The sequence below is a fragment of the Peromyscus maniculatus genome, chromosome 13 (assembly GCF_049852395.1).
Source record: "Peromyscus maniculatus bairdii isolate BWxNUB_F1_BW_parent chromosome 13, HU_Pman_BW_mat_3.1, whole genome shotgun sequence".
Classification (NCBI taxonomy): domain Eukaryota; kingdom Metazoa; phylum Chordata; class Mammalia; order Rodentia; family Cricetidae; genus Peromyscus; species Peromyscus maniculatus.
The window spans coordinates 54,119,540-54,146,743 of record NC_134864.1 but is presented as its reverse complement, the minus strand read 5'-3'; the positions used below and the strand labels follow the sequence as shown (position 1 = coordinate 54,146,743).

Below are 27,204 nucleotides of genomic sequence, written 5' to 3'. Positions count from 1 at the left end.
CACAGAAAAACCCTGTCTCAAAAACAAACAAACAAAAAAACCCAACAAAAAATAAACAAAATAAATAATTAAAATAAAACAAAATAAACAGCAACAACAACAAAATGGACCGGACAGTGTGGTGGGACGGCCTGTAATGCCAGTAAGGGAGATGGAGTCAGGGAGACTGTGGTACTGTGGTCATACACAGTCACCACATGTAAAGCAGTACATGCAGGCTTATAATTTCATCTTATGTTTTGTTTGAGACAGAATGACCACAATGTAGTAGAAAATTCAAAAAGTGGCAAGAATTCTGAAAGTTTTCACCATAAGGAAAGGACAAGTGTTGGAGATGTGTTTATCCTATTTCCAACATTACATATCAGACCTAGGTATTGCTGTTTCCATGGTTTCCAACATTACATATCAGACCTAGGTATTGATGTTTCCATGGTTTTCAACATTACATATCAGACCTAGGTATTGATGTTTCCATGGTTTCTAACTTTGAAAAGAGACTCATCTTCATTTTTATGTGTTTTGCCTGAAGGTATGTCTCTAACCACATGCATGCCTGGTGCTACTGCAGGCCAGAAGAAAGTGTCTGATCCCCTGAGACTGGAGTTACAGACAGTTGTGAGCTGCCATGTGGTTGCTGGGAATTGAACCTGGGTCCTCTGGAAGAGCAGTCAGTGCTCTTAACTGGTGAGCCATCTCTCCAGCCCCCTTTTCCATTAATATGTACAATTTTTATGTTTTTATGTATCAGTTAAAAACAAGTTAACATTAAAAAGAATATTTATGACCTCAAATATAAGCTGCTTTTGAAAGACAGGGCTGGAGGTCTATAGCTTAGTGGTTGAACAGTTGCCCAGCATGCAGGAAGGCACGGATCTATCCAGAACTGCCGTAAGGAAAAAGAAAAGAAATATTGAAAATAAATAAAGTTACAAAAACTTGCTTTTGGGTTATTTTTGTTTGAAATTTCCCTTCTTTGCTACTATGGTTAATCAGCAACAGGAAATTAAGAAACGATCCAGTGGACTGATTTCAAAGTTAAGCACACAAGATGGAAGTGTATACCTGATAAACCCTTCACACATGAATTTAAACTTTCCCATGTGGATTTCAGAGTGATCTCCTTTTACAAAGTCTTAGGCTGAAGAAATTCTATGATAATGTTCAAAGGACCCTGACATTTCTAGACTGAGGCACCACCCTCTGATTATGAAGTTCTCCACACCAGCAGGGAGCTTTACTGAGGGTGCTTAATTAAACCTGGGGATGTTTATAATGAGCACTAAAAACCTGGTGAGGAATTTAATAATTTTTCCAGGTAACTTTAGATCTGCTTGAATTGGATTTGGTATCTGGTTATGGCCATTTAAAACTCGATTTTCAGGGGCTGGAGAGGTGGCTCAGCAGTTAGACACAAACATTGGCTGCTCTTCCAGAGGACCTGGGTTCAAATCCCAGCACCATTTGAAACTCCGGTTCCAGGGGATCTGATGCCCTCTTCTGGCCTTCTCAGGCATGGCACACATGTGGTGTGAAGACATACATGAAGACAAAACACTCATACATATAAAATAAAAAATAAAAATCAATTTTCAATGAGTATGGAAGATTACAAAATAATACAAAAAGATGGCTCTCCCGAAATGAGGTGATTATGGTGGGAGTTTCCCAGAGGTCCTCAAGACTTACTACTATTTCACGTTATTTTACAGTGAAATTTATTTTTTACTTTTTATGGTTTTCTGAAATGGAGTCTTATGTAGCCCAGGATGGCCTTGAGCTCACTAGGTAGCTGAGGATGACCTTAAGCTCCTCACCCTCCAAGGGCTAGGATTATATATGAGCCACCAAACCTAGCATTTTTTCCAGCTTTTAAGAAAAATAATACAAATATGGGAGAAAGAACATAGCTGATTCTGAATATTTGTGTAATGGTCAACATTATAGTGAAATGTTATAGATTACCTAACCATATAAAACAGAGAAATAGTTTCTTCTGTGGGATTATGTGTGTAAACAGGGACGAGTTCTCTTAGTGTCGAAACATACAGGTTACAACTACCGTCTGCTCATGTCTCCACACGTGAGTGACTCACAGGGATTTCTCTGCAACACACATAAATAGTAAATGCTTCTCCCACCCCCCGGTTTTTTTTTTTTTTTTCTTTTTGGTTTTTCGATAGAGGGTTTCTCTGTGTAGCTTTGGAGCCTGTCCTGGAACTCACTCTGTAGACCAGGCTGGCCTTGAACTCACAGAGATCCACCTGCTTCTGCTTCCTGAGTGCTGGGATTAAAGGCCTGTGCAAGGCGTGTGCCACCACCGCCCGGCTAACTATGAGCTCTTCAGGGTGTCTGAATGACAAGCACGTTTAAGCATCCCATAGCCAAGCTGCCTTTCCCCCAGTGCTGGTCTCTTTATGTCAATCTGACACACCTAGAGCCACTAGAGAGAAGGAGCCTCAGCTGAGAAAACGTCTCCATAAGGTCACGTTATAGGCAAGTCTGAAGGGCATTTTTTAAATTAGTGATTGATGGGGAGGACCCCGCCCTTTGTGGGTGGAGCCACCCCTGGGCTGGTGGTCCTAATCCTTCAAAAAAGCAGACTGGGCAAGCCCTGGGGAGCAAGCCAGTGAGCAGCATGCCTCATGGCCTCGGCTTCAGCTCTGCCTGCGGACCCCACCTTGTTTGGGTTCCTGTCCTGACTTCCTTTAATGATGGACTACAGATGTGGAAGAGGATGTGGAAGTTTAAGTCAAATAAACCTTTTTCTCCCCAACTTGCTTTTGGTCCTGGTGTCGCATCTCAGGGACAGCAACCCTAACTAGAACGCTCCTTGAACTCCTTGGTGTTTAATTCCCCCGGGGAGTCCCAAATGATTACCAGTTCCACCCAATACACAGTCTTCACGTTTACCTCAAGCTTAGCGTCCAGCTCTGCGTCAGACGCCACCACGTGCTCATCCTCCTTTCTCCCTGCTGCTTTCATGAAGACCTGCTTAGTTTTCCAGTACTTCTTCTGTATCCTGCTCACTACCGACTGGGTGTCTTCCGGCCTGAGCTGCCCAGAGGAATCCATGGATAACAAACTAAAACACGAAAATTAAGCTTCTTTTAAAAACTTACAATGGATTAAAAATTGCATTAAAAAACTTATGAATAATAAATATCTAGCTAACTTGTCAGTATTTAATTGACAAACCAAAAATGATATTAAAGGTAAACATAATAATGCTTGCTTTATATGATCTAGGTTTTTTTATAATTACAACTAGAGAAATAAATATGATTATTAGCTATGCTTTGGTTATGAAGCAAAGGTGTTAAAATTGTTATTATTCCATGATTATGGCTGGAAATAATCCTATTTGATCAATATCTACTAGTAAACATATCTTAGTCTATTAATCTAATTTTTTACTTTGCAATATACTAAAAAATGAAATTTATACACATATATTTACATTTTAACTACACTTCTTTACAAAAATGTTTACAAAAATCTGTTATGTCAGATGAATATAATTTAATAAACATTTTCAGATATGTAAAGATTCAGACACATGCATTTCTTTAAATAGTAAAGAAATACTTTGATACCCACAAAACAACAGAAATGAAAACCTTGGCTATAGAGGAGCCAAGCTATGAAAGAAAGGGCAGACACTGTAAGTCATCATCATAAACTTGATGTATAAGTGACTGCTTTAACAGAGCTGACACAGTAACACATAAGGAAATGAAATGTGAAAAGCATTTTGCAAAGATGTTTAAAAGAGAGACATAATAATTGTTTGATACTAAAGCCCAAATTATTCCTGTGAACAAAGGGAACAGAACAGAGATGTAGGTGACTCATTCACCGGATTCTCCTTGTTGGCAAAGAAACAGATTCATTTCCCTTTTATTTTGAAACACTTACTAATTAAGTTAAAAGTAGGCTAATTTCTAAATTCCCAGGGCCAACAAGAGCAAGAAAACCTACCAAGACACAAAAGCCAGAGAGAAGAGAGCAGTCAGCTTGACAAAGAGCGACACCAATTGCTAGGGTACGACTGCATTATTTAAAATCATACACACACTTCCTTTTAAGCACTAAAAATCCAAAGCCATAAAAAAGGCTGGAACTCAGGGTTAGAGTGTTTGCCTGGCAGGTATGAGGCCCTGGGTTTAATCTCCACTAATCCAAAACCCAATTAAAAATAAAGACCTGATGGAAACACATGAACTATGAACCAAAGGCTGAGGGGCCCCCAACTGGATCAGGCCCTCTGAATGGGTGAGACAGTTGGTTGGCTTGATCTGTTTGGGAGGCATCTAGGCAGTGGTACCGGGTCCTGTGCTCAGTGCATGAGTTGGCTGTTTGAAACCTGGGGCTTATGCAGGGACACTTGGCTCAGTCTGGGAGGAGGGGACTGGACCTGCCTGGACTGAGTCTACCAGGTTGATTACAGTCCTCGGGGGAGGCTTTGCCCTGGAGGAGGTGGGAATGGGGGAGTTGGCTAGGGGGAAGAGGAGGGGGGCAGGAGGAGGGAGAACAAGGGAATCCGTGGCTGATATGTAGAACTGAATGGTATTGTAAAATAAAATAAAAGAAAAAAAAAATAAAGACCTGAAAAACTAAAAACCATAATCCAACCACCCACATACAATGTGACATTCACCTGAAATAACATGAAAGAAATAAAAATAAGGAGATGTCATAAGCAGATCTTACTAATATCAAGGTTAACATGTGGTATATATAAATAAATCCACAGAAAATATCAAAACAAGGCAGAGATTCCAGTTACAAACTTCAAGTAGCCGGGCAGTGGTGGCGCACGCCTTTAATCCCAGCACTCGGGGGCAGAGGCAGGCGGATCTCTGTGAGTTCAAGGCCAGCCTGCTCTACACAGCGAGATCCAGGACAGGCACCAAAACTACACAGAGAAACCCTGTCTTGAAATAAATAAATAAATAAATAAATAAATAAATAAATAAATAAATAAATAAATAATAAAAAAAGAAAGAAAAGAAAACCTATCTTGAAAAACACAATGAAACAAAAATACAGATGAGCGGTGAGTTTTCAATAAAACAGCAGATTTAAGAAAAATAAAAAGCTATACTTAGGATACTTGAAGGAAACAACCACGTTGACACAGGAATAACTAAGTCCCAGGCTATCCTGGGCTACACAGTGAGACACTCTCTTAAAATAAGAAAAAAGCAAAGATACAGACCTTTTCAGATAGAGAATGAATGGTTAAGGTACTTTTAGAAACACAGACATCTGGCTAGGCTACAGCTCCGGGGCAGCGCTTGCCCATCGTTCCTGTTGCCCTGAGTTCGTTTCCCAACACTCAAAACAGAGGAATAAAAGGTGTTGGAACACACGATGGCTCTGTCCCTTCTGAATGGTGCTCACAAGACTGTAACTTTGTCATCAGAAGAGTATGGCCACGGTGAGATGTCTCGGCATCAAGTTCAATTCCAGAACTCACACCCACCTCCTGAAAGCTGTTCCCACACCATGGTACATGCAGGCACACACGCAATAAATGCAAAAATGTAAAATGCCAACTGTTCATCTGGGTGTGGTGGTGCACACCTTTAAGCCCGGCACTCAGGAGACAGAGGCAGGCAGATCTCTGTGAGTTCGAGGCCAGCCTGGATACAGAGAAAGTTCCAAGACAGCCAGGGCTGTTATATAGAAAAAACCCTGCCTTGAAAAACAAACAAGGCAAATGAAACAACAACAACAAAAAACAAAAAACAAATTATTAATTGATGGAAAAAGAAAACGTGGCACATTTACATAACAGAATGTTATTCAGCCATAAAAAGAATTCCTGTAATAGGTGACAATGTGTCCAAACATGCTAAGTGCAGTAAGCAGGGCCCAGAAGACAAAACCCAGCAGCTCAGCACCTTCCAACCTGCTCCTGCGCCACACTGCCCCTTCCTTCTCTGCTTTTGAAGGATGCTGTGATTCCATCTAAGCTGCCCCGACAACTCATTTCTACATCGTGATCCTTATCAATCTGTCAAGTTCCTTTTGCCACAGAAGGAAATACCTCTTTGGAGTCCAGTACCTTGGTGACAATATGTTACCATGAGTTTTTAATCCTTGTTTAGCAAAAGAAAAGGCTCAGGTAACTCGTTTGGAAAAGGTACCTGGGGGATAAACGTTCTATGTCCCTGAATGGCTTAAAATGGCTTTGTTCCAATCTCACACAGCAAAACTGGAGAGGGGCCTTTTCCACTGCTTATAATGCTGGTTTCTTGGTGTCGGTTTTCATGTGAGTCTGGTGATTGTTCTGGAAACAGTCTATGTTTTCTAGAGGCTTTCAGGATCTACCCTTTACTTCACAATGACGGGTACAGATTTCCTCTGAGGCCAATTCAAAGCACTCTTCATTCTGTTCTTGGAATTTCTTGGCCACAGCGGGGAGGTGGTCCAGAGAGGGTGTCCCCTGAACATCTGGCTGGCACAGGGGTGCCGACACCACTTGGAACTTTTTCACTTTGTGAACTCTGAGGCCTGGCTGAGGCGAGGGTGGCTGCGCTCCTCAGGGAGGGCGGGAGCCTGTGTGGCCACTGTGTACGCCATGGCACTTAGAGAGGGCAGCCCTGGCACACGTGGAGGTCAGAGACCAACTGAGAGGAGTTGGTTCTCTTCTCCTGTGTTCCCCAGGATGCAATTCAGCTTGTTAGGCTTGGAGTCGCACCCTTACCTGCTGATGGAGCCATCATGCTGGCCCCAGATGACTTTTAATTTCCTTAGAGAACAGCCATTGCCCTTGCCGGAGGGGAAACTCAGCCCTTCCTTTGGCTTGCTGTGTATGTGTAGGAAAGTGACTACCTATAATTATCTATTATCATTAGCCCACAGACCTCCCGGGGAACAGACTATCGTATTTATAGCAGCTTGTTTTGTGAGTATTCTACCGTTTCTCTACTTTGCTTTTCTGTCAAAGTTTTTATTGTTATTTTGTCTTCCAGGAATACTAAAATCTCTCGTGTACCCAAAGTGCCTTCTGGTGTTTTGTTGGCCTTCAGCACGCATGTGTCGTTTATTTTGTTTTGATTGTGTGCTTGTCTTAGTCTCATCCCAAAGGCTAGTAAGGAAGGATGGGAGGGAAAGTGTATTAATCCTGCCGTTTTGAAATAGGAAGTTATTATTTTTGTTTTTACCCTCCCCACTCTCCTTCTGGAATGCATGTGTTACATGTAGGAGTCCGAGGCTTATCTCATACGCTTCGCATGTCTTTGGTTCCTTGTCACATGACCTCTTCATATGGCTGCTTATGACAGAACCCACATACATGCTGGGAATGGTGGCCTGCACCTGTCACCCCAGATCTGGGGTTGGGATAGGGCAGGTTAATCCCCATGCTTTACTGGCCAGCTAGTCTAGTCAAAATGACAAGCTCCAGATTCAATGAGAGACCTTGTCTGTTGTAAAAAGGTGGAGAGTGGTACAGGAGGGCACTCAGAGTTGACGTCTGGCTTCCACATATAAACATACAGGCAAGTGAGCACACACACGTGAATAACACACTCACACTCTCAAACAGCAAGGATAAAACAATAGGCAATTTACAAAAGAACTTTATAAGTTCAATGAATACACAAAATTATATTCCACCAATAGCTAAAGAAATACAAATAACCCAGGTGGAGAGAGGTGGAATTCCATGCCAGACAAAGATCTATAGCGCAATTGTGTCTCAAAAGAGAGAGAGGAGAAAAAATGTCATATGAACAATGATTTAAAAGTATTTAAAGCTTCTGGGGAAAATGATATAATAGGTGTCATGTTTACATAACTCTTATCTCCAAAATTAAAATACCTCATCTGCAAAATGTCCATATTTTAAAGCTGTGATGACAATAAATAAATAAATAAATAAATAAATGTCAGATATAATTAAATACACATCAAATTTAAGGAGACCCCCCAAAGCTGACATGCATACACATGTCCTTTAATCTCATACAGATCCATTTTTGGCAACTTGAGCGATCTCTGAAAAGCTCACCTCTAACTTGATGAATTCTTGAAGTCAGAACCAATCACAGGTCAGGATGAAGTCACAGCGGCCAATCACAGGTCAGGGTGAAGTCACGGTAGCCAATCACAGGTCAGGGTGAAGTCACGGCAGCCAATCACAGGACAGCAGAACTGACACCTGAAAAAATGGGAACATATTTATGGTGGGAATAGTTCTTCATAGTTTTTCTGGGCTTCCCCTGTGAGAAGCTGACTGGAGAATTTACAAACGGCCCTCATTCCACTGTGGGATAGAACTAATCCAACAAGACTTGAAGTTGGGGGATTCAGTTCTCAGCCCTTGAAAGGACACTACCACTTGCAACCTACAAAGTTCTGTGGACAGCTTTGTTTTGTTTTTGTTTTGTTTGTAGTTTAGAGAACTACTCCAAAGTCTGCACGCAGGAGACCACTGATACCACACGTGTTCCCAGCACCTCCTTTAACAAGAGAGCTGATTAAAAAAAAAAATCCACCTGTTCTTTCGTTGGAACTGCAGGATTAAAAAGGTAAGCAGGGTGTGCACCCTAAAACCCACAGTAGCTTGTGGAATGTTAAAAAAAAAAAAATCTTGCCTAGACACAGGCACGGTTATGTAGAAAACAGAATCAGGAAGCACTTCAGACAGAAGTAACTCACCATCCATCAACCTTGCTGGCCTCAAGAACCGATGGGAACCGCGGCACGACGCAGCCAATGGCAGCAGACTACGTCATCAGCAGCCAGTGGCCAGTCAGAGACACCACAGCAGCTCTTGCAGTTTCCAGGAAGAAGGGGAGGACGCACTGTAGCTGGGCTGACACCACTCTCAAGCAAAGATCAGGCTAGAACAGAATGGTCCCATTCAACAATTAATAATTACGAAACCAATAACAAGAAATAGCAACACCACATGAAAGAGAAAGGAGAAACTGCCATAACATTTAAAAAAGAAAAGAAAAAAACCCACTTGAAAATTAGTCCCATAAAATAGAAGCTTGAAAAGCTTCATGGAGATAAAAACAAGATAACTCCACACAACTGATCATAAGAGCTGAAAGAAACAAGAGATAAGAAAAGGCAACGGCTGGCTGGAGAGATGGCTCAGTGGTAAGAGCACTCACTGGCTGTACTTCCAGAAGTCTGGGGTTCAATTCCCAGCACCCACATGGTGGTTCACAACCATCTATAGTGGGATCTGATGCCTTCTTCTGGCACACACGTGTACATACAGATAGATCACTCATACATAAAATACATAAATAAATGTATTTTTTTATAAATGCATTTTTTAAAAAAGAAAAGAAAAAGCAGCTGGGCATGGTGACGTACACCTTTGATCCCATCGCTCAGGAGGCAGAGGCAGGTGGATCTCTGTGAGTTCTGTGAGTTCGAGGCCAGCCTGGTCTACAGAATGAGTTCCAGGACATCAGGGTTACACAGAGACACCCTGTCTCAAGAACAAAGAAAAAGGAAAGAGAAAGACGTATTGAATTTGAAACCCTATTACAAACAACTATAGGCAAACGGCTGTCTGGAGAAGCAATTTGGGGAGGTTTAAATACAGAAAGTCCAGGTAAATGTGGCCTGAAAACAGCATGGTTAGTCAGAACAAGGGTGACTGATGTAATAATGAATGTAATAATTCTGGACAGAGAAATACCGATACTTGGAATAGCCAAAGTAAGAGCAGTATAAAACTAAAAGTGAAAGACCTTACCACGTTCCAGGAAAAACTAATTATTATCCAGACTGAGATGTCTCTGAATATTATTCAAGTTCAAAGAAAAACAATGTTCTCAACACCTGGGCCGAACAGTTGGTGCCATCTCCAAATTAAGCAGTTTACACTGGCTCAGATCCCCACTCTTAACATCAGGCGGTAAAATTGAGGGGTGAAGGTTAACTCTCCGCCATGTCACTGTGAGGCCCCGAGTTTGAGACCCAGCACCACGTGGAGAACAAATAAGTGTCAGGTGCTGAGAGACAAAGGACAATATGGACTTGTCTACCAGCCAGAATATAATAATAATAATAATAATAATAATAATAATAATAATAATAATAATAATGGGTCTATAATACGCCATTGTATGGATTGCACTGGTTTATTATTTATTGGTGAATACACATTGTTTTCAGACTTGGCGTTATCTCAAACCATAATACAAGGAACAGTTAAAATACATGCAAGCACATTGATTAGCTAAGTTCCCGGAAGCAGAGCTGCATCTTCAGGTGTTTAGGTTCTGCCGAGTTGGCCTCCATACTGCACCAACCAGCATCCTTTTCCCAACAGCACGTGCTTATGTGGTGAATCTTTCAAAATTTTCATTATTATTATTCTAGGTTGGGGTATTATGAGATGCTATTCTTCCCCACTGGCATCAGAGCAACTATGATTACCCTCAAGAAATCCTCACGAGATTAGCTCTGCTGATGTTCTCTTATGGAAGATGGGGGTTCAAAGGGCTCAGGAGGCACACAGAGCTGAACGCAAGGGCTCGCTTACAAGGCAACACACAGAACTCGTGAGCCCTTCTCCTCCCCCAAGGTATAAAGGCAGTTAATTCTGAATGGGGACGCTCCTATCCAGTGGTGTAGTGCCTGTAAATAACCTCAGTTAAACCCTGGGTCACTGAGCTAGACTTGGGCCGAATCATTTCTTTGTTTCCATGATCAGTGTCCTATGTAAGGTGAGTAGACGGCTCCCTAAAAAAAGTCATACAACATATGGTGATCTGTAACTAGTGATTGTAGATGTAACCAATCGTCTTTTTAAAATAAGAAACACAGAGCCAATATAAAAGAGAAAGCCGAGAGGTCAGAGCTCAGAGATAAAATCTTACCTCCTGCAGTGCTCCTAACTTCCCCGTGAGAGAGCTACTTCCTGTTTGTCTGTGTTTAAATAGTCTTTCTGTTCTGCCTTCTCATTGGTTGTAAACCCAACCACATGACTGCCTCATCACTGCCTGTAAGTACCGCCCTCCAGGTCTTAAAGGCATATGTCTCCAATACTGGCTGTATCCCTGAACACACAGAAATCTACCTAGCTCTTCTAACCACCACGCTCTTGCTATGGCTCTAATAGCTCTGACCCCAGGGCAACTTTATTAACATAAAATTAAAATTACATTTCAGTACAAATAAAATATCACCATAAGTGATCTTTGATGTTGCAATTATAAGTAGTTGGGTGGTGGGGGCTGGAGAGATGGCTCAGTGGTTAAGAGCACTGCCTGCTCTTACAGAGGTCCTGAGTGCACTGCCTGCTCTTACAGAGGTCCTGAGTTCAACTCCCAGCAACCACATGGTGGCTCACAACCATCTCTAGTGGGATCTGATGCCCTCTTCTGGCATAAAGTTATACATGCAGATAAAGCACTCATATACATAATTAAATAATAAAAATCTTTTTTTAAAAAAAAGTAGTTTGGGATGCAATGGCCCACATCCATACACAGCCAGCAGAGTAAATGGGTATGTTCGGACTGCCCCATCCATCAGCTACTCCCCCATCTCATTCCCTTTCCTTGGGGCAAAATAGTATTGAAATTAGGTCAGTTGATAATCCTGCAGCGGCCTCTAGCTGTTTTAGTAAAAGAAGATGGCACATCTCTCACTTTAAATCAAACACCAGAAATTAAAGTGGAAAAGCTAAGTAGAAAGCTGCCACAGATGAAGGTCGGGGCTACACTAGACTGTGTATGAAAGCAAACATTTCATTCCCGACTGTGAATGAAAGCAAACACTCAAAGCAAATTCAAAGTGCCACCCGGAACACACCAGTGATGAGAAAGCAAACCAGGATTACAGAGAGAGATTTAGTGGTTTGGACAGATCGTACCAGCTAAAGTGTCTCTCTGCCAAAGCCTAATCCAGAGCAAGGATTCTATCCAGAACAGGGCCCTGCCTCTCTTCAATTTGATAAAGTTACAGAGATGTGAGGAAGCTGCAGGGCCATTTGTAGTTAATAGAGTCTGGGGCATGAGATGGTTTTATTCAGGTGTGGAACTTTTTGGTGTTAGTTCATTGTTGAGACAGCGTCTTGCTTTCTCCATTAGGCTGGCCTGGAATTCAAAATTCTCTGCCCTCAGTCTACTGAGTGATGGGAATGCAGGCATATGATATCACATCCAGCTCTGATTCATGAGGTATAACGTATAGAGATTCATGCCAACTCTATAACATTGTCCTGATTAGTTTCAGTTGTCAACTTGATACAACCTAAAGTCACCTGGAAAGAGGGAACCTCAATTTAAGGACTGCCTCCATCAGCTGGCTATTGTAGCACACACCTTCAATCCTACCATTCAAGAAGCAGAGGCAGGTGGATCATCTGCTGTGGGAGGATCCTTCTGTGCCCTGTGAATATGTGTTGCTCTCATTGGTTGATAATAAAAGCTGATTTGGCCTATAGCCAGGCAGAATAAGGCTGGGTAGGAAAGTGAAATGGAGAGACATGGAGAAGGAGAAGGAGTTGGGGCAGATGCCCGGTAGCCGTTGAGGAAGCAAGACATGTAGAAAATGAGGTAACAAGCCCTGAACCACATGGCAAAGCATAGATCAGAAAGATGGGTTAATTTAAATGTAAGAGCTAGCTAGTAATAAGCCTGAGCCATCAGCCAAGCATTTATAATTAATATGAGCCTCTGAGTGATTATTTGGTTACACATGACACCCAATGTGGGGTGTAGATCCACATAAGACCCCAGAAAGCTTAAAAAGATTCTAATACACACATACAAAAAAAAAAAAAAAAAAAAAAAACCAGAGCCAAGAGCAGCTTCATAGTTCATGTCTCTGATGCAGGCTGCAGTATAGAGATGCCCTGGCCGCAGTGTATAGGCTTGAGCTGCAGCATGGAGGTTCCCACTCTCTCCATGTCTCCCAGCCATGTGCTGTGCAGTGGATTTAGGGCTTTCACTCCTACAAACAAAAAAACAAATTCAGACAAAAAGGCCTCTAAACAGGTCACAGTGTATTTAAAAGATACGCCTAGGCTTGAGAGAGAAAAGAAAAGAATACATACAATCTTAGATTAAAAATACAGATTTAAAATAATAAAATAAAATCCTTTAAAAGGGGAGTACAATAATATAAAGAAAATAAGCCACATAAAGATGAAAAATATACACAGAGGCTGTATTATGTATGTTGTTGTGTTTTGGGGGGGGGATTTTTTGACTGTTAATGAGCTGGCTGCTGAGAGACATTTGAGTATAAAAGCTGCTAAATTAGATATGTTACTTTGAGGAAAAGGCTCTGCTTTTATTTCCACAGAAAATGAGAGGCTATGGATTCATTCTGGGTTAAGGAAAATCAGGTTTGATTGAGGAAGACTCCCTGAAAATTCTGACTACAGACATAGGAAAATAAACCTAAAGTAACTGCAAGACACTTAACGTGTATTTACCTGCTCAGATATAAAAAAAAAATTTATATTTGGCTGGCTTATGTGTAATACACAAATTATATTTGTATTAATACATATGTGCAGGTTACCTTTAAAAGTTTATATATTTCAGAACAAGGGGAACAGACATGAATAAAAACAGATGGTCCAGATGATCCAATGTTTCAGTACATCTCTGTTACACTTTCATTTGAGTTCTGTATCCAAAACAGCTTCAAGGCTGCTGGCTGACATGGACCAGCCACACAAAATACCAGTCAGGACTTGACCATAATTCTAAATTTTCTCAGGGTCCCCATAAGATTACCAGCACCCCCAATAAACAGGAAGTAGTCTAGAAAACTACATCCCCATTCCCAAAATATTGGTTATAAATGTTGGTTTTCATTTAGGGAGGCTGACTATAAATTGTTAATGGTCATAGTCAATCTCTTTCTAAAGAAGAAAGGGGAATATGATATAAAAATTATGGGGAAAAGGGCAGATTATTATGATGAAAAAGGAAAGGGTAGATTATTGAATCTACTTTAATCCAAAAAATTGTTAATATCAAAATATTTTACATTGATGTGGATTTTAGTTTATTGATATAAATTTAAGGTTAATTTTGTTATATGTATATTCCTACTCTTCTTTAAGATATTATGTTTATGCAACTCATTTAAAATTATAATGTAGGGGCTGGAGAGATGGCTCAGAGTTTAAGACCACTGACTGCCCTTCCAGAGGTCCTGAGTTCAATTCCCAGCACCCACATGATGGCTTACAACTACCTATAATGAGATCTGGTACCCTCTTCTGGCCTGCAGGGACACATGCAGGCAGAATACTATATACACAATAAATAAATAAATAAATCTTTAAAAAATAAATAAATAAAATTGTAATGTATAATTTAAAAACACAGATTAATAGTCATCTATAATAATCAAACTTATAACTATATTAGTTAGATTTTCTAGGTATACAAAGATATATTTCAATTAGGTAATCTTCAAACACTTCCAAGACCTATAGAATATGGCATTTAAAATGTTTTAAGAACTTAGACTTTTCTCAACAGTGAGACATGTCTGCTCCTGGAAGCACCAATTACTTCAAAGAAGATGATGGGCTTCTTCTTTACAGACTTCGAAAGAAAAATATTCAACTTCATATGGAAAAACAAAAGACCCAGGATAGCTAAACAAATCCTGTATAATAAAGCAACCTCTGGAGGCATCACCATCCCTAACATCAAGCTCTACTATAGAGCTATAGTAACAAAAACAGCTTGGTACTGGTATAAAAACCGACATACAGACCAATGGAATTGAATTGAAGACCCTGACATTAATCCACACACATAGGAACACCTAATTTTTGACAAAGAAGCCAAAATTATACAATGGAAAAAAGAAAGTATCTTTAACAAATGGTGCTGGCATAACTGGATGTCAATATGTAAAAGATTAAAAATAGATCCACATCTGTCACCGTGCACAAAACTCAAGTCCAAGTGGATCAAAGACCTCAACATAAATCCAGTTACACTAAACTTAACAGAAGAGAAAGTAGGAAGTACTCTTGAACGCATTGGCACAGGAGATCACTTCCCAAATATAACACCAGCAGCACAGACCCTGAACACAACAATTAATAAATGGGACCTCTTGAAACTGAGAAGCTTTTGTAGGGCAAAAGACATGTTCAATAAGACAAAAAGACAGCCAACAGAATGGGAAAAGATCTTCAACCCCACATCTGACAGAGGATTGATCTCCACAGTATATAAAGAACTCAAGAAACTAGACATCAAAATACTGAACAATCCAATTAAAAATGAGCTAAAGAGCTAAACAGAGAATTCTCAATAGAAGAATCTCAAATGGTTGAAAGACATTTAAAGAAATGCTCTACATCCTCAATCATCAGGGAAATACAAATCAAAATGACTCTGAGATACCACCTTACACCTGTCAGAATGGCTATAATCAAAAACACTAATGACAGTCTATCTTGGAGAGGATGAGGAGCAAAGGGAACACTCCTCCACTGTTGGTGGGAATGCAAACTTGTACAACCACTGTAGAAATCAGTATGGCGGCTTCTCAGAAAATTGGGAATCGATCTACCTCAAGACCCAGCCATCCCACTCTTGAGCATATACCCAAGGATTGCTCAATCATACCACAAAGATACATGCTCAATTATGTTCATAGCAGCACTATTTGTAATAGCCAGAACCTGGAAACAACCTAGATGCCCGTCAACTGAAGAATGGATTAAAAAAATGTGGTACATATACACAATGGAGTACTACTCAGCAGAGAAAAACAATGAAAGCATGAAATTTGCAGGATGAAATGGATGGAACTAGAAAATATCATCCTGAGTGGGGTAACCCAAACCCAGAAGGACAAACATGGTATGTACTCACTCATAAGTGGATACTAGATATAAAGCAAAGAACAATCTGACTGCAACCCACAGAACCAGGGAGGCTATATAGCAGGTGGGATCCTAGGATAATTGTGGCTTATAATAAGTTTTGGTCTTACTCAATTACTGGGCAAGCCCCAATGAACCATTTCACTATTACGATAAGAATTTATACTGTATCAAGATGATAACAGAAAAATAAATAAATAAAAATGAAAAAAGATGATGGGCTTCAAAGAAACTCCTTATGGGTTTTTTTTCCCCCCAATGTGGTAAGGCTAGCCATTTGGGCAAGAAACCGCTCTTGCCTGGACTGCTTGACAGTATGTGGTATAAACTGGACATGCAGGACCCACAGGAATATGGTGACTAAACTTCGACAACATAAGGTGGTATGGTCCTTCAGGTTCCTGCTTCACAGAAGAAACTGCTGAACATTCTACAGGACACAGAAGAAAGCAACTGACGAATTTTGCCAATACAAGCCAGGACAGCCCTTCAAATTTTCTGCTTCACTAAAAAGTCTGCCAGATACTCTAGGCCTATAGGCTGAAGATGGAAGCCCCAACATTATAGAAGAATTCTGGGTGACTGTCTAGGCATCCAGATATCTCTGTGATTTCTAGAGTTTTAGAAGTTGCTTGCAATGCACTTCCTGTTTACTCAGGTAACAGTATATCCTTCTGGGGTCTTTGATAAAACTGAATACTAGTTATAATTTTTCATAATTATGATAAAAGGATAAATTAGATATAAAACTTTATAGACTCACCAAGATAGGATAGATAATTGAATATTTTCTCTGATTTTGTCAAATACAAATAGACTAGATATTGTAACTGTAATTATTGCTTGATAACTTTTTATTTGTAATTTTACTATGTTAAAGTTAAAACCTTCCTTTTTTATTAGACAGAAAGGGGGAAATGCTGTGGGAAGTTCATTCTGGGTGCTGTGAATATGTGTTTCTCTCATTGGTTGATAATAAAAGCTGATTTGGCCTATAGCCAGGCAGAATAAGGCTGGGTGGGAAAGCAAAATGGAGAGACAGGGAGAAGGAGAGGGAGTCAGGACAGATGCCAGCCACTGAGGAAGTAAGACATGTAGAAAATGAGGTAACAAGCCCTGAACCATATGGCAAAGCATAGATCAGAAAGATGGGTTAACTTAAATGTAAGAGCTAGCTATTAATAAGCCTGAGCTATCAGCCAAGCATTTATAATTAATATAAGCCTCTGAGTGATTATTTGTAACTGGCTGTGGGATGGGATGGGATAGAGAAAAGCCTCCATTTACAGATCTCTGAGTTCGAGACTACCCTGGTCTACAGAGCAAGTTCCAGGACAATGCATGCCCACTTGCGCACATACACACACACACACACACACACACACACACACACACACACACACGAGTCAGAGTAATCTTCTACCATCTCTGGTTCTTCCTATCTCTCCACTTCCTCTTCTGCGACGATCCCAGAGCTGGAGTGGTGGGTAACTAGAAGGAAACTGTTTTCCATACACAGCAGGACATTTGCTCGGGTGACCGCACAGAGGTTGTGACAGGATGCGCAGTGCCTGCACAAGCTCAAGCAAGACAGTCCCAGCACAGAGAGGAGAGGTGGGCACAAAGTTCCGTCTGCCATGCTCCTGTGGATAGACGCACACAAGCGCGGAAAGGCAGCACTAACTGGATCTGACAGGTTCTGGACGAGACCCACTCCTCAGGAAGGAAGGACCCCGTCAAAATATTACTGCTAAGCTGGGCACAGTAGTATGTTCCTGTTGTCCCAAGTGCTGAGGCAGGAGGATTGCTTGAGTCTGAGCAACATAGTGATACACCCTATTATATTTAAAAACACTTTTTTTTTTAAACTCGTCATTGGCAACACACCTAGTCACCCAAGAGCTCTGATGGAGATTTACAATGAAATTAATATTGTTTTCATGTCTGCGAACATATCAGACATTCTGCACCCAATAGATCAAGGAGTCCTTTCAACTTTTAAACCTTATTATTAAAGAAATGCACTTTACAAGTCTGTAGCATCCGTTCCCATGACAGTCCCAGGAAATGACGTAATGACTTTTTTTTTTTTTTAAAGTAGTCAGCACTTTAGATGTTTTCGTTCATGGTTTATGAGAAGAAATCAGAGTATCAATACTAACAGGTGTCTGGAAGACGTTGACCTGAACTCTCAGGTGACTTTGAGGGGCTCATGACTTCGAGAGAGAAGTAACTGCAGCTGAGGAAGGAGAGAGAACTACCGCAACCTCATGACAGAACAGGGATGAGGAGCGGCGGCGTGAGACAGAGTCTATACAGTGGACACTGATGACCACAGAAGATTTAGACCATCACATCAGCCTCGCCGACTCAGGGTCTGAGGGGACCAGCTCCATTTTGGAAGAAGGGCCATGCTACCCAAGCAGTATTGGTATCTCAAACTACAGACAAATCATTCCTAAAAGTAAGTTAATGGGCACACTGCCCGTCACTAATGTTAAAAACAACAACAAAAACAGAACAGAACAGAATTGTCACAGCTGCTCCAACCTTCAGCAACTCAGCAAGACTTCTCCCAGGAAAACAGCCACACTGGATAAAAGGCTCGGATGTAGCACTGTTCAGGGTGCAATGGGAAGGGGCTTGGACCTGCCTAGGCTCAGTGTGCTGGGCTCTGCTGACTCCCCATGGGAGACCTCGATTTGGGGGATGCGGGGATGCGGGGTGGCTTGGGAAAGAGGTCTGGGGGGTGGGAGGAGGGAGGAGAGGGTATCTGTGGATAGTATGTGGAGTGAGTAGAAAATTTCTTAATATCGAAAAATGGAAGAAAAAAAAAAAAAGAAAATGCCTTTTTGCTTGGCCTATCAGTCTCATGTTTACACTTTTGCCTTTTGAACCGGGATCTCGGCTCCCTTCTACCTCTAGGATTATAGTGATTTCCCTAGCAATTAGAACTGCGGGTAATTAATGCTTTGCCCAGAACTGCCTCCAAGAGCTCCATGTTCAACCATTTTGCATTGTTAAAATAAGTTCAAAGAGTTGAAAGAGAACTGGGAATATTATGCATCGACAGTAAATACGCGATGGTTATTAAACTTTGGTCACATAAAAAATACATGCCTACCATCAGGAGATGTTTGCTTGGCCAATAAATGTGTAATTGCAATATATAATTAATTCCCACCGAAGAATGAGGTACCTGTGGCTGCGAATCGTGATGAGAAGGCGATTAAAGTGATACCACTTTACAAAACATCGCTTGAGCCGGAACCAAATCAATCAGCACCTCCATACTTAGAACCCAAACCACCGAGAAACACCCATCTCCGCACAGAGGGTTCCAGCGACCCACAGTTGCTAACAGGTTGTATGTTTCGTGCATGAAGATCACCTATTCCACGAAACACCACCACCACCACCACCCTCACCCGGCTGGCAAGCCCACGGCCTCACGGGCAGGATGCCAAGCAGGATTGTTTTCCTTTTCTCCATCTTTCTTAGAGCATCAGGTTTCGGCCGCCGGCATGGTCGCCCAGGTGAGATCAGGGGTCAGAGACACCTGCTCCCCGCCAGCTGAATCCATGTGGCGAGGCTGGGGTCCCCACCCGGGAGAGGAGGCTTTGTGCACCGACACCCTCGCGCGGGGCGATGCGTCCGGCACTTCGCCCTCAACCACAGCTCTGCTCAGGTTGTGGGTGTTTTTTCTTTTCTTTTTTTTTTTTTACCGTGTCCACCGAGCCCCGGAGTCCGTCAGGAAGGCATCCCGGGAGGGAACGATCATCAAATCCATTAAGCACGGCGTCGTACAAAAGCGGCACCTGAGCCTGCGAGCATCTGCCCCGTCTCGGGAGCACCCAGGCCGGCCTCAGGCCGCGGCTTCTCCCGGAGGCAGCGCGGGAGACGCACCGGCCGCGGAGGGGGCCAGGCCCGCCGAAGCCGCCGCCGCCGCCGCCGCCGGAGGCCGGGCTCACCGGGAGGCGCCGGAACCGGGCGAGCCCCCCCTGCCCCCCCCCCGCGGCCAGCCGGAGCGCGCGGCCCGCGCCCCCGCCCCTCCACGCCGCCCGCCGTTGTCATGGGAACCAGGTTTGGCCACCGCCGCCCTGGGGGAGCGGCGGGCCGGAGCCCTCGGATGCTCACCGCGCCGCTCCTCGCCGCCCCGGGGGCCGCGCTCTGCCGCGCCGAGCTCCTCCGCGCACCCGCCCCAGCCGCCGCCGCCGCCCGCGAGCGCTCGCCCGCTCGCCCTCCCGCCCGGAAGCCGCGCCGGTGCGCCGAGGGGCCGGCTCCGCGGCGGGAGATTTAAAGCCGCGCCCCGCGGGCCCCGGCGTTACCTGTCTCCAGCGGGCGAAGGGCGCTCGCCCTGTGCCGAGCCCCCCCCCCCGAGCTCCGCGGCGGTGACCGCCGAGGTGGGTGCGTGGAAGAGCGGCTCGCTCGGCCTCCCAGCCCCACGCCTGCCTTCCTTCCCCGCGCTGCCGCGGCGGGCGCCCTAGTCGCCACTCCCGGCTAGTGCTCAGCGCGCGGCGAGTGTCCACGCGGGGCTGGACGCTCTCATTTTTAAAGGTTTAAAGAGGGACGACTGTTAATAACTGACCGTCAGCAAAGGCCGCCTGCAGAACTGTCGGGCCGTGTGTGTGTGTGTGTGTGTGTGTGTGACAGTGAATGACAAGCCAGTCTTCAGGAGTAAAATGCAAAGACGGACCCCAAAAGCCTCAGGAGAGAATGGGGATGAGGCAAAAGGAAAATTGCAATGGGTTCAGGAATAATAAACTCAAAGCGCGTCCCTTTTCAAGTTGACGCCCAAGTTCAACTTCCCTAAAGGTTCACAGTATACGAGTTCATAGGATACATAGGCTCGCCAGGGAAACCCAAAGCTTGCACTTGGCCTAACTACTCTGAGGGATCACGGAGAACTACATGAGGAAAGAAAGGGCCCAGATAAAATGTTAATTACAAAGCAGTCGCTGTAAAGTTTTTTTAGTTTTAGACCAGAAAAAGAGGTACCTTTTCTCTAAAGGGCTGATTTGGACTGAAACTTTTCAGATGAATGTAGATTCTTACCCATCTATTTGGATTTCAAATAATGGGCAAATTCTTGAAATTACATACAATTTTTGCCACCACCACCCCGAAAATGTCAATAGCTTCTCTGGCTGTTAAAGTCTAAATCCTTGTAGGATTATGAATTAGCAGGCGGTTGACATGGTTAATTAACCATATGTCTCTGGATCTTTCCTAGGTCATATAGAGATGGGTAGGTGGGGCCCCAGCTTTTTCTAAGGCTTCAGAAATTTCTAAACTGCCAGGAGCCCAGGGCAAGGAGTTAATGGCAGTCACTGCAATCTATGGAATGAATCCAGCTGTCAGCAAAGCACCAGGTGAGCGAAATGAAAAAGACTCAAGCTGGGCGAAAACTGATGTGGGACGCCGCCTAGGACAACCGAGACAGGAGCAAGCTGCAGCCGGCAGTGTTGACAGTTTATAGGAGGCCGCTGTGACTGAACCTGGAAAGCTCCTGCCGTAGCACCTGTAGAAAATCTGGAATACCCCTACCCGCCTCCCTCAACAGCTAGGAACCGACAGAAACTCCTGGGCGTCCTTTAAACAGCTCAGAATCGGTGTCCCTACCTGGTAGGGTAGGGGAGCAACCCACGGATCTGGCTGAGAAGCTTTAAGTGGCTCAGTGTTCTTCCCCTCCGGCTCCAGGTTTAACAGCTCTTCCCTAATTGATCACATTTTACACATTAATTTTGTTGTTGTTTCAAGACAAGGTCTCACTATGTATTGTGGTGGTAATCTAATTATACTGAAATGTGATTTTGATTGTATGTTAATAAATAAAGTTGCCCGGGGGTCAGAGCTATTAGAGCCATAGCAAAAGTGTGGCGGTGGTGGCACACGCCTTTAATCCCAGAAAGCCAGCCTTTAATCCCAGGGAGTGGTGGTAGAAAGCAAAAAGATATATAAGGCGTGAGGACCAGAAACTAGAAGCATTTGGCTGGTTAAGCTTTCAGGCTTTGGAGCAACACAGTTCAGCTGAGAGCTATTGGGATGAGGACACAGAAGCTTCCAGTCTGAGGAAACAGGACCAGCTGAGGAACTGGTGAGGTGAGATAGCTGTGGCTTGTTCTGTCTCTTTAAATAGACTAACAGACAGGAAAAGGGGCCCTCATTCGGGAAGCTGGGACACCGCAGGCGGAAGGGTGAGATTTTGGCTCTGAGCTCTGACCTCTCGGCTTTCTCTTTTGCATTATTTCTGTGTTTCTTATTTAATAAAACGGTTGGTTACATCTATAAATGTAGCTTGATTTTTTCCGCCTTGCCCACAGTCAGGACAAACCTCTGTCACCCGCCAGTCCCACAGCCGCTCAGACCCAACCAAATAAACACAGACACTTATATTGCTTTCAAACCGTATGGCCATGGCAGGCTTCCTGCTAACTGTCCTTATCTTGCTAACTGTGCTTTTATCTTAAATTGATCCATTTCCATACATCTATACCTTGCCATGTGGCTGGTGGCTTACTGGCGTCTTCACATGCTGCTGGTCATGGCAGCGGCTGCAGCCTCTCTGGTCATTGCGGCGGCTGCAGCGTCTCCTTCTGCCTTTCTGTCCTTTTATATCTCCTCTCTGTTAGTCCCGCTTATCTTTCCTGCCTAGCCACGGCCGATCAGGTTTTATTTATTAACCAATCAGAGCAACTTGACATACAGACCATCCCCCAGCACAGCCAAGTGCAGACCATCTCAAACACCTGCACTCAGGCCCATGGTCCTAATCATCTTCTATACGGACCTGCTGGGTAACGCCACAAAGAACCTGAGAATAGGCTCCCACAGGACCTACAAAACATCCCACAGCACTTCCCCTTTCTTTTTTTTTAAAAAGGAAGGTTTTAACTTTTACACATCTCCAAAGCCAGCTTGGTATATTTGGGAATTTGGGCGTAGCTTCTCTTAACTACTTCCTGCTGGAGGGGGGCGCTGTATCTTATGGGGATGCAAAGAAAATTTTAGGATCATGGAGTAGTTCGTGAGACCGTATCGTCTGAGCCAGTTGCCTTGAAACGATTCTGGATGTTGGATCATCTGGGCCATGGTGTCATCGGAGACCTTTCAGGTGGTCTTGGCTGATCAAACCTGATGTATCTCAATCTGGAACAAATCCATAGCCTCTGGCTTTCTGTAGAGACAAAAGCAGAGTCTCCTTTCCAAAGTAACACATCCTTATATCCAAATTTTAAAGTCAAGATATCTTTAATATATACATATTGGTTTAACTCAACATCTTTTACGATCAAATGTTTTTCTGCAGTTAAAAATCCCAAAGACAATATAATCCAAACTCTCTGTGTGATATCCATCTTTACATGGCTTATTTTTTATATTACTTTTACTTTCTCTTTAAAGACTTTATTTTTCAAACCGGCAGCTGCTGCTCATTTGAGAGAGACAATTAAGAACTGTGGGGCGTTTACCGACGTCACCGTTCCTGGAGAACTTACCGACGTCACCGCTCCGTGTGTTGAGTTCTGAATCCTCTTTACCACCACGCGAGGATTCTTCTCAGATCACACTTTATTGGAGCGCCTCTTGGTTAAGGGACTTTGTCTTTAGTATTTTTTTTTTTTTCATAACACCGGCCTTTATCCCTGTTCATTTGTCCTTTTTCTTTAGTCCCTTTTTTTTTCTTCCCTTTTTTTCTTTAGCCCCACGTTCGGGCGCCAATGTATCATCCCTGGCTGTCCTGGAACTCACTCTGTAGACCAGGTTGGCCTCGAACTCACAGAGATCCGCCTGCCTCGGTCTTCCGAGTGTTGGAATAAAAGGTGTGGGTTACTAAGCCAGGCTTTTATGCATTATTTATACCCACACAGATTCAGCCCATCAGGGCCGGCCTAGCTCTATAGCAGGAGGGCTTCAGTCTTGGCAGATTGCTCTTCAGAGGAAGAAAACTAGACTCTGGCCGGCTTAGCCAGCTCCTAGATGCTCTTGGACAAAGAGTAGACCCTTGGGAGGTTTGCCATGCTCGAGCCTCCAGGACTTGACCTGCAGCTGCAGAGAGGGGACAGGACCAGGTGCGGGGGTGGGAGTGGGGATGAGGGTGGAGGGGGGTGGTATGGGGAGGGGGGGTTGGGGGAGCAGACGGATCGGAAACGACTCTTTCCTATCTCAGCCTCCAGAGTCCATGCTTTGGCTGTAGATGGAAATTCATTCCTGCAACTGTCTCCAACTTCAGACACCCGGCCAGCGACTTTTGACCCTAGCCTCTGACACCCGCCTTAACTTCATTAGTGACCTGCTGTCTGCAGACTTAAATGCAAGGTTGACACCCCAAAGCTTTCCTAGAGTGTTCGGCTGTCACCTGCAGCCTGCCGAGGGCACAGAGCAGAGCCAGCCTCTCAGTCTCGATTCCTACTTTTCCTGTTTGAATTGGTCTTGCGTGGCAATTAAGTTTCCCTTCGGTATACACCCACTCCATTCTTGTGGAGAGCAAGGCAAGAGCCCATAGGAGAGCAGACTGTCTCACTAGTGTTGGGGATACCTCCTAACCAGCCCATCGGGCCTCTTAACATCTTGTGTAGCAGTTTCCTCCGAATTCAAACACCGGTTCCTGGAAAAAGAGTCTCACAGACTTAGGCTCGTGACAGATCCAAGACCCAAGGTTATAAAAGCAGTCAACAGCTGCGGTGGAGAAGACCGTGCAGCGCAGTGCCCACAGACAAGCCGGGAGCGCGGGGATGGAGCTCGAGGATGCAGCTTCCGGGAGATGTCACTCGTGCTGGGGTGACTTTTAGGCGATTCAACTGTCATTGTGTCACTCATAAACTACCCTCACCCGTGCTTCCAGGAAGTAAGCCGGATACACTCAGTGCTCCGCTCAGTTAGTGGAGTCCTCTTTGTCCGCAGTGAACCGATGTTTCGTGCGCCATGTGTAACCACCAGTCTGTTTTCCACTAGACGCTCCACTCTTCCGTCTTACATGTCTGCAGCCTTGTCTCCTGTCTCCTAGCACTTTGCCTAATACATTAGGTCCCTAATCCATGTTAATTCTACCAAGGAATGAACTGAAACAAAGATGCCTAATGGCCGGCTGACAGGTATTATATTTTTTTTCTTTTGGTGTGTTTTTTTTTTTCCTTTTGAGACAGGGTTTCTCTGTGTAGCCTTGTGTGTCTTGGATCTCTTTCTGTATACCAGGCTGGCCTCAAACTCGGAGATTGCCTGCCTCTCCTCTGCCTGAATGCTGGAATTAAGGTTGGGACACCTGTGGATAAATTCTTTATACACACACACACACACACACACACACACACACATGAATGAGTATTTTACATGCGTATCTGTATGCCAGAAGGCATTAGATCCCATTACAGATGGCTCACAACCATGGTGATGAGCTACAATAGGTTGCTGGGAACTGAACTCAGGACCTCTGGAAGAGCTCTGAATACATTTGCTGTGGAACCAGGACTGAGGATAGGCAAGGGTACAGTTTCAGGCACCACCTCCTTTTTCCATTTCATCTGATGCATAGGCCTCTTCACCTTTGGTGGTTGTTTTAAAGAAATGTGAGTGCCTGAATGTATGCATGTGTACCACTTGTGCCTGGTGCCCAGGGAGGCCAGAAGGCGTCTGAACCCCTGGAACTGGAGTTACAGACAGTTGTGAGCTGCCATATAGATGCAGGAAATGGAACCCAGGTCCTCTGCAGGGGCAGTCAGTGCGCTTAACTGCCGAGCCACCTCTCCCACTCTGGCCTCCTCACCTTTACTGTGTTCACTCAGGGTATGCAAACGGCATCATCTGATCACCCCAGAACGGTTAAGTCAGGAAAGACAGTTAGGAGACATTCTTTTTTTCAGGGGGGTGTGGGTGGCGGGCAGAGGGGGGATTGAGACAGGATTTCTGTGTAGCCATGGCTGTCCTGGAACTCACTCTGTAGACCAGGCTGGCCTTGAATTCGGGGATCAGGCTGCTTCTGCCTCTGAAGCGCTGGGATTAAAGGTATTAAAGGCATTCACCAAAAACCAGAGGAAAGACATGTTAAATAACTGTTCCTTAAGGTTCAATAAGAGTACTCAAAGCAGGATTATGAGTTCATCTCGACCCACTTATAATAATGGTCCAGAGGTTACAGAATTAATGAAATTTACGTTAGCACAGAATGAAATAAAAGCTTTCTGTGTGACCTTTTCTGCCAAACTCCATTCAATTGTTGTAGTAAATCCACTTGAAGAAATGATGTGTTTAACTGTCTGTAGCTCCTGGTCTATGTAGAAATGAAGCCTATACACGGGGGATGAAGGGAGCCTGAATCCCTATGGGAAAATGGAACCAAACAATTATTGTGGCCCTGAACTGCCTTTGGACTTCTCTATACAAGACAACTGAACTAACTAATTGAATTAACTAATTGTTAATTTGGTTATCAACTGCCAAGTACATTCATTGTTTCCCATACTCATGTATCAAGAACAATCACTTTGAGAACACTGACTTCCTTGCTTGAGGAATACCAATCCATTGCAGATGGGTTAGATGGCTCAGACCCTATAATCCCAGACAGAGGCTGAGGTGGGAAGGTTGCCAACCTGAACTACAGATTGAGGTGTTAAAAATCATAAAAACAAGACAGACGTCACATTTAAAATAATTACTGGCTGGGGATAAAGTTTAGAGATGGATTACCTTTCGTGTATAAAGCCCTGAGTTCAATCCCCAGTACTAAAAAAACTGATTAGAAGTCAACTTGCTTTAAATACTTCCAACCCTTAGCTCAACGAGTTCTTTTTTTTTTTAAGTGTTTATTTTATTTTATATGTATGGGCATTTTGTCTGCATACCACATGTGTGCCTGCCAGAAGAGGGCCAAAGCCCCTGGAACTGGAATTTCAGATGGGAAGTGGACCTGGGTCCTCTGCAAGAACAGCCAGGACTCTTAACCGGAGCCACCTCTCCAACTCAGCTTTTTTTTTTTTTTTTTTTTTGGTTTTTCGAGACAGAGTTTCTCTGTGTAGCTTTTGGAGCCTGGCCTCGAACTCACTCTGTAGACCAGGCTGGCCTCAAACTCACAGAGATCCGCCTGAGTCTGCCTCCCAGTGCTGGGATTAAAGATGTGGGCCACAACCGCCCTTCAATGAATTCTTAACATATTCACATCTATAGTTTTTAATCTGAATACCTGACAAATCTTATTTTCTTATAATCACTACTTTGAGCGTGTTTATGAGACTGGTTTTACTATTTACTTTTTAGTGTTAGGTGCTTGTTTTTCCTACAACTTTAAAGACTTTTTTCCCAAAAAAAAAATTTATCAATTTTCCTCCCACACCTTGTGTGTTGAGGCT

At 43.6% G+C, this 27,204-nt stretch overlaps 1 protein-coding gene across 10 annotated transcripts in view; it reads right to left on the bottom strand.

The window, feature by feature from the left end:
• Positions 1-20,368, bottom strand: part of Ica1l (islet cell autoantigen 1 like) — a 63,910-nt gene extending 43,542 nt beyond the window's left edge. For 3 of the 10 annotated variants that reach the window (XM_042260296.2, XM_076550335.1, XM_076550333.1), the window contains exons 1-4: positions 20,188-20,368; positions 8,674-8,858; positions 8,024-8,173; positions 2,914-3,085 (exon numbers count right to left, since the gene is read on the bottom strand). In XM_042260296.2, the coding sequence (XP_042116230.1) occupies positions 2,914-3,075 (162 nt within the window). In that variant the 5' untranslated portion in view covers positions 3,076-3,085; positions 8,024-8,173; positions 8,674-8,858; positions 20,188-20,368. Of the gene's footprint in view, positions 1-2,913; positions 3,086-8,023; positions 8,174-8,673; positions 8,859-19,584; positions 19,858-19,996; positions 20,064-20,187 lie in introns of those variants that run through there. The other 7 variants (XM_076550332.1, XM_076550336.1, XM_042260300.2 and 4 more) reach the window with 5 other exon arrangements.
• Between the last annotated feature and the right edge of the window lie 6,836 nt (positions 20,369-27,204).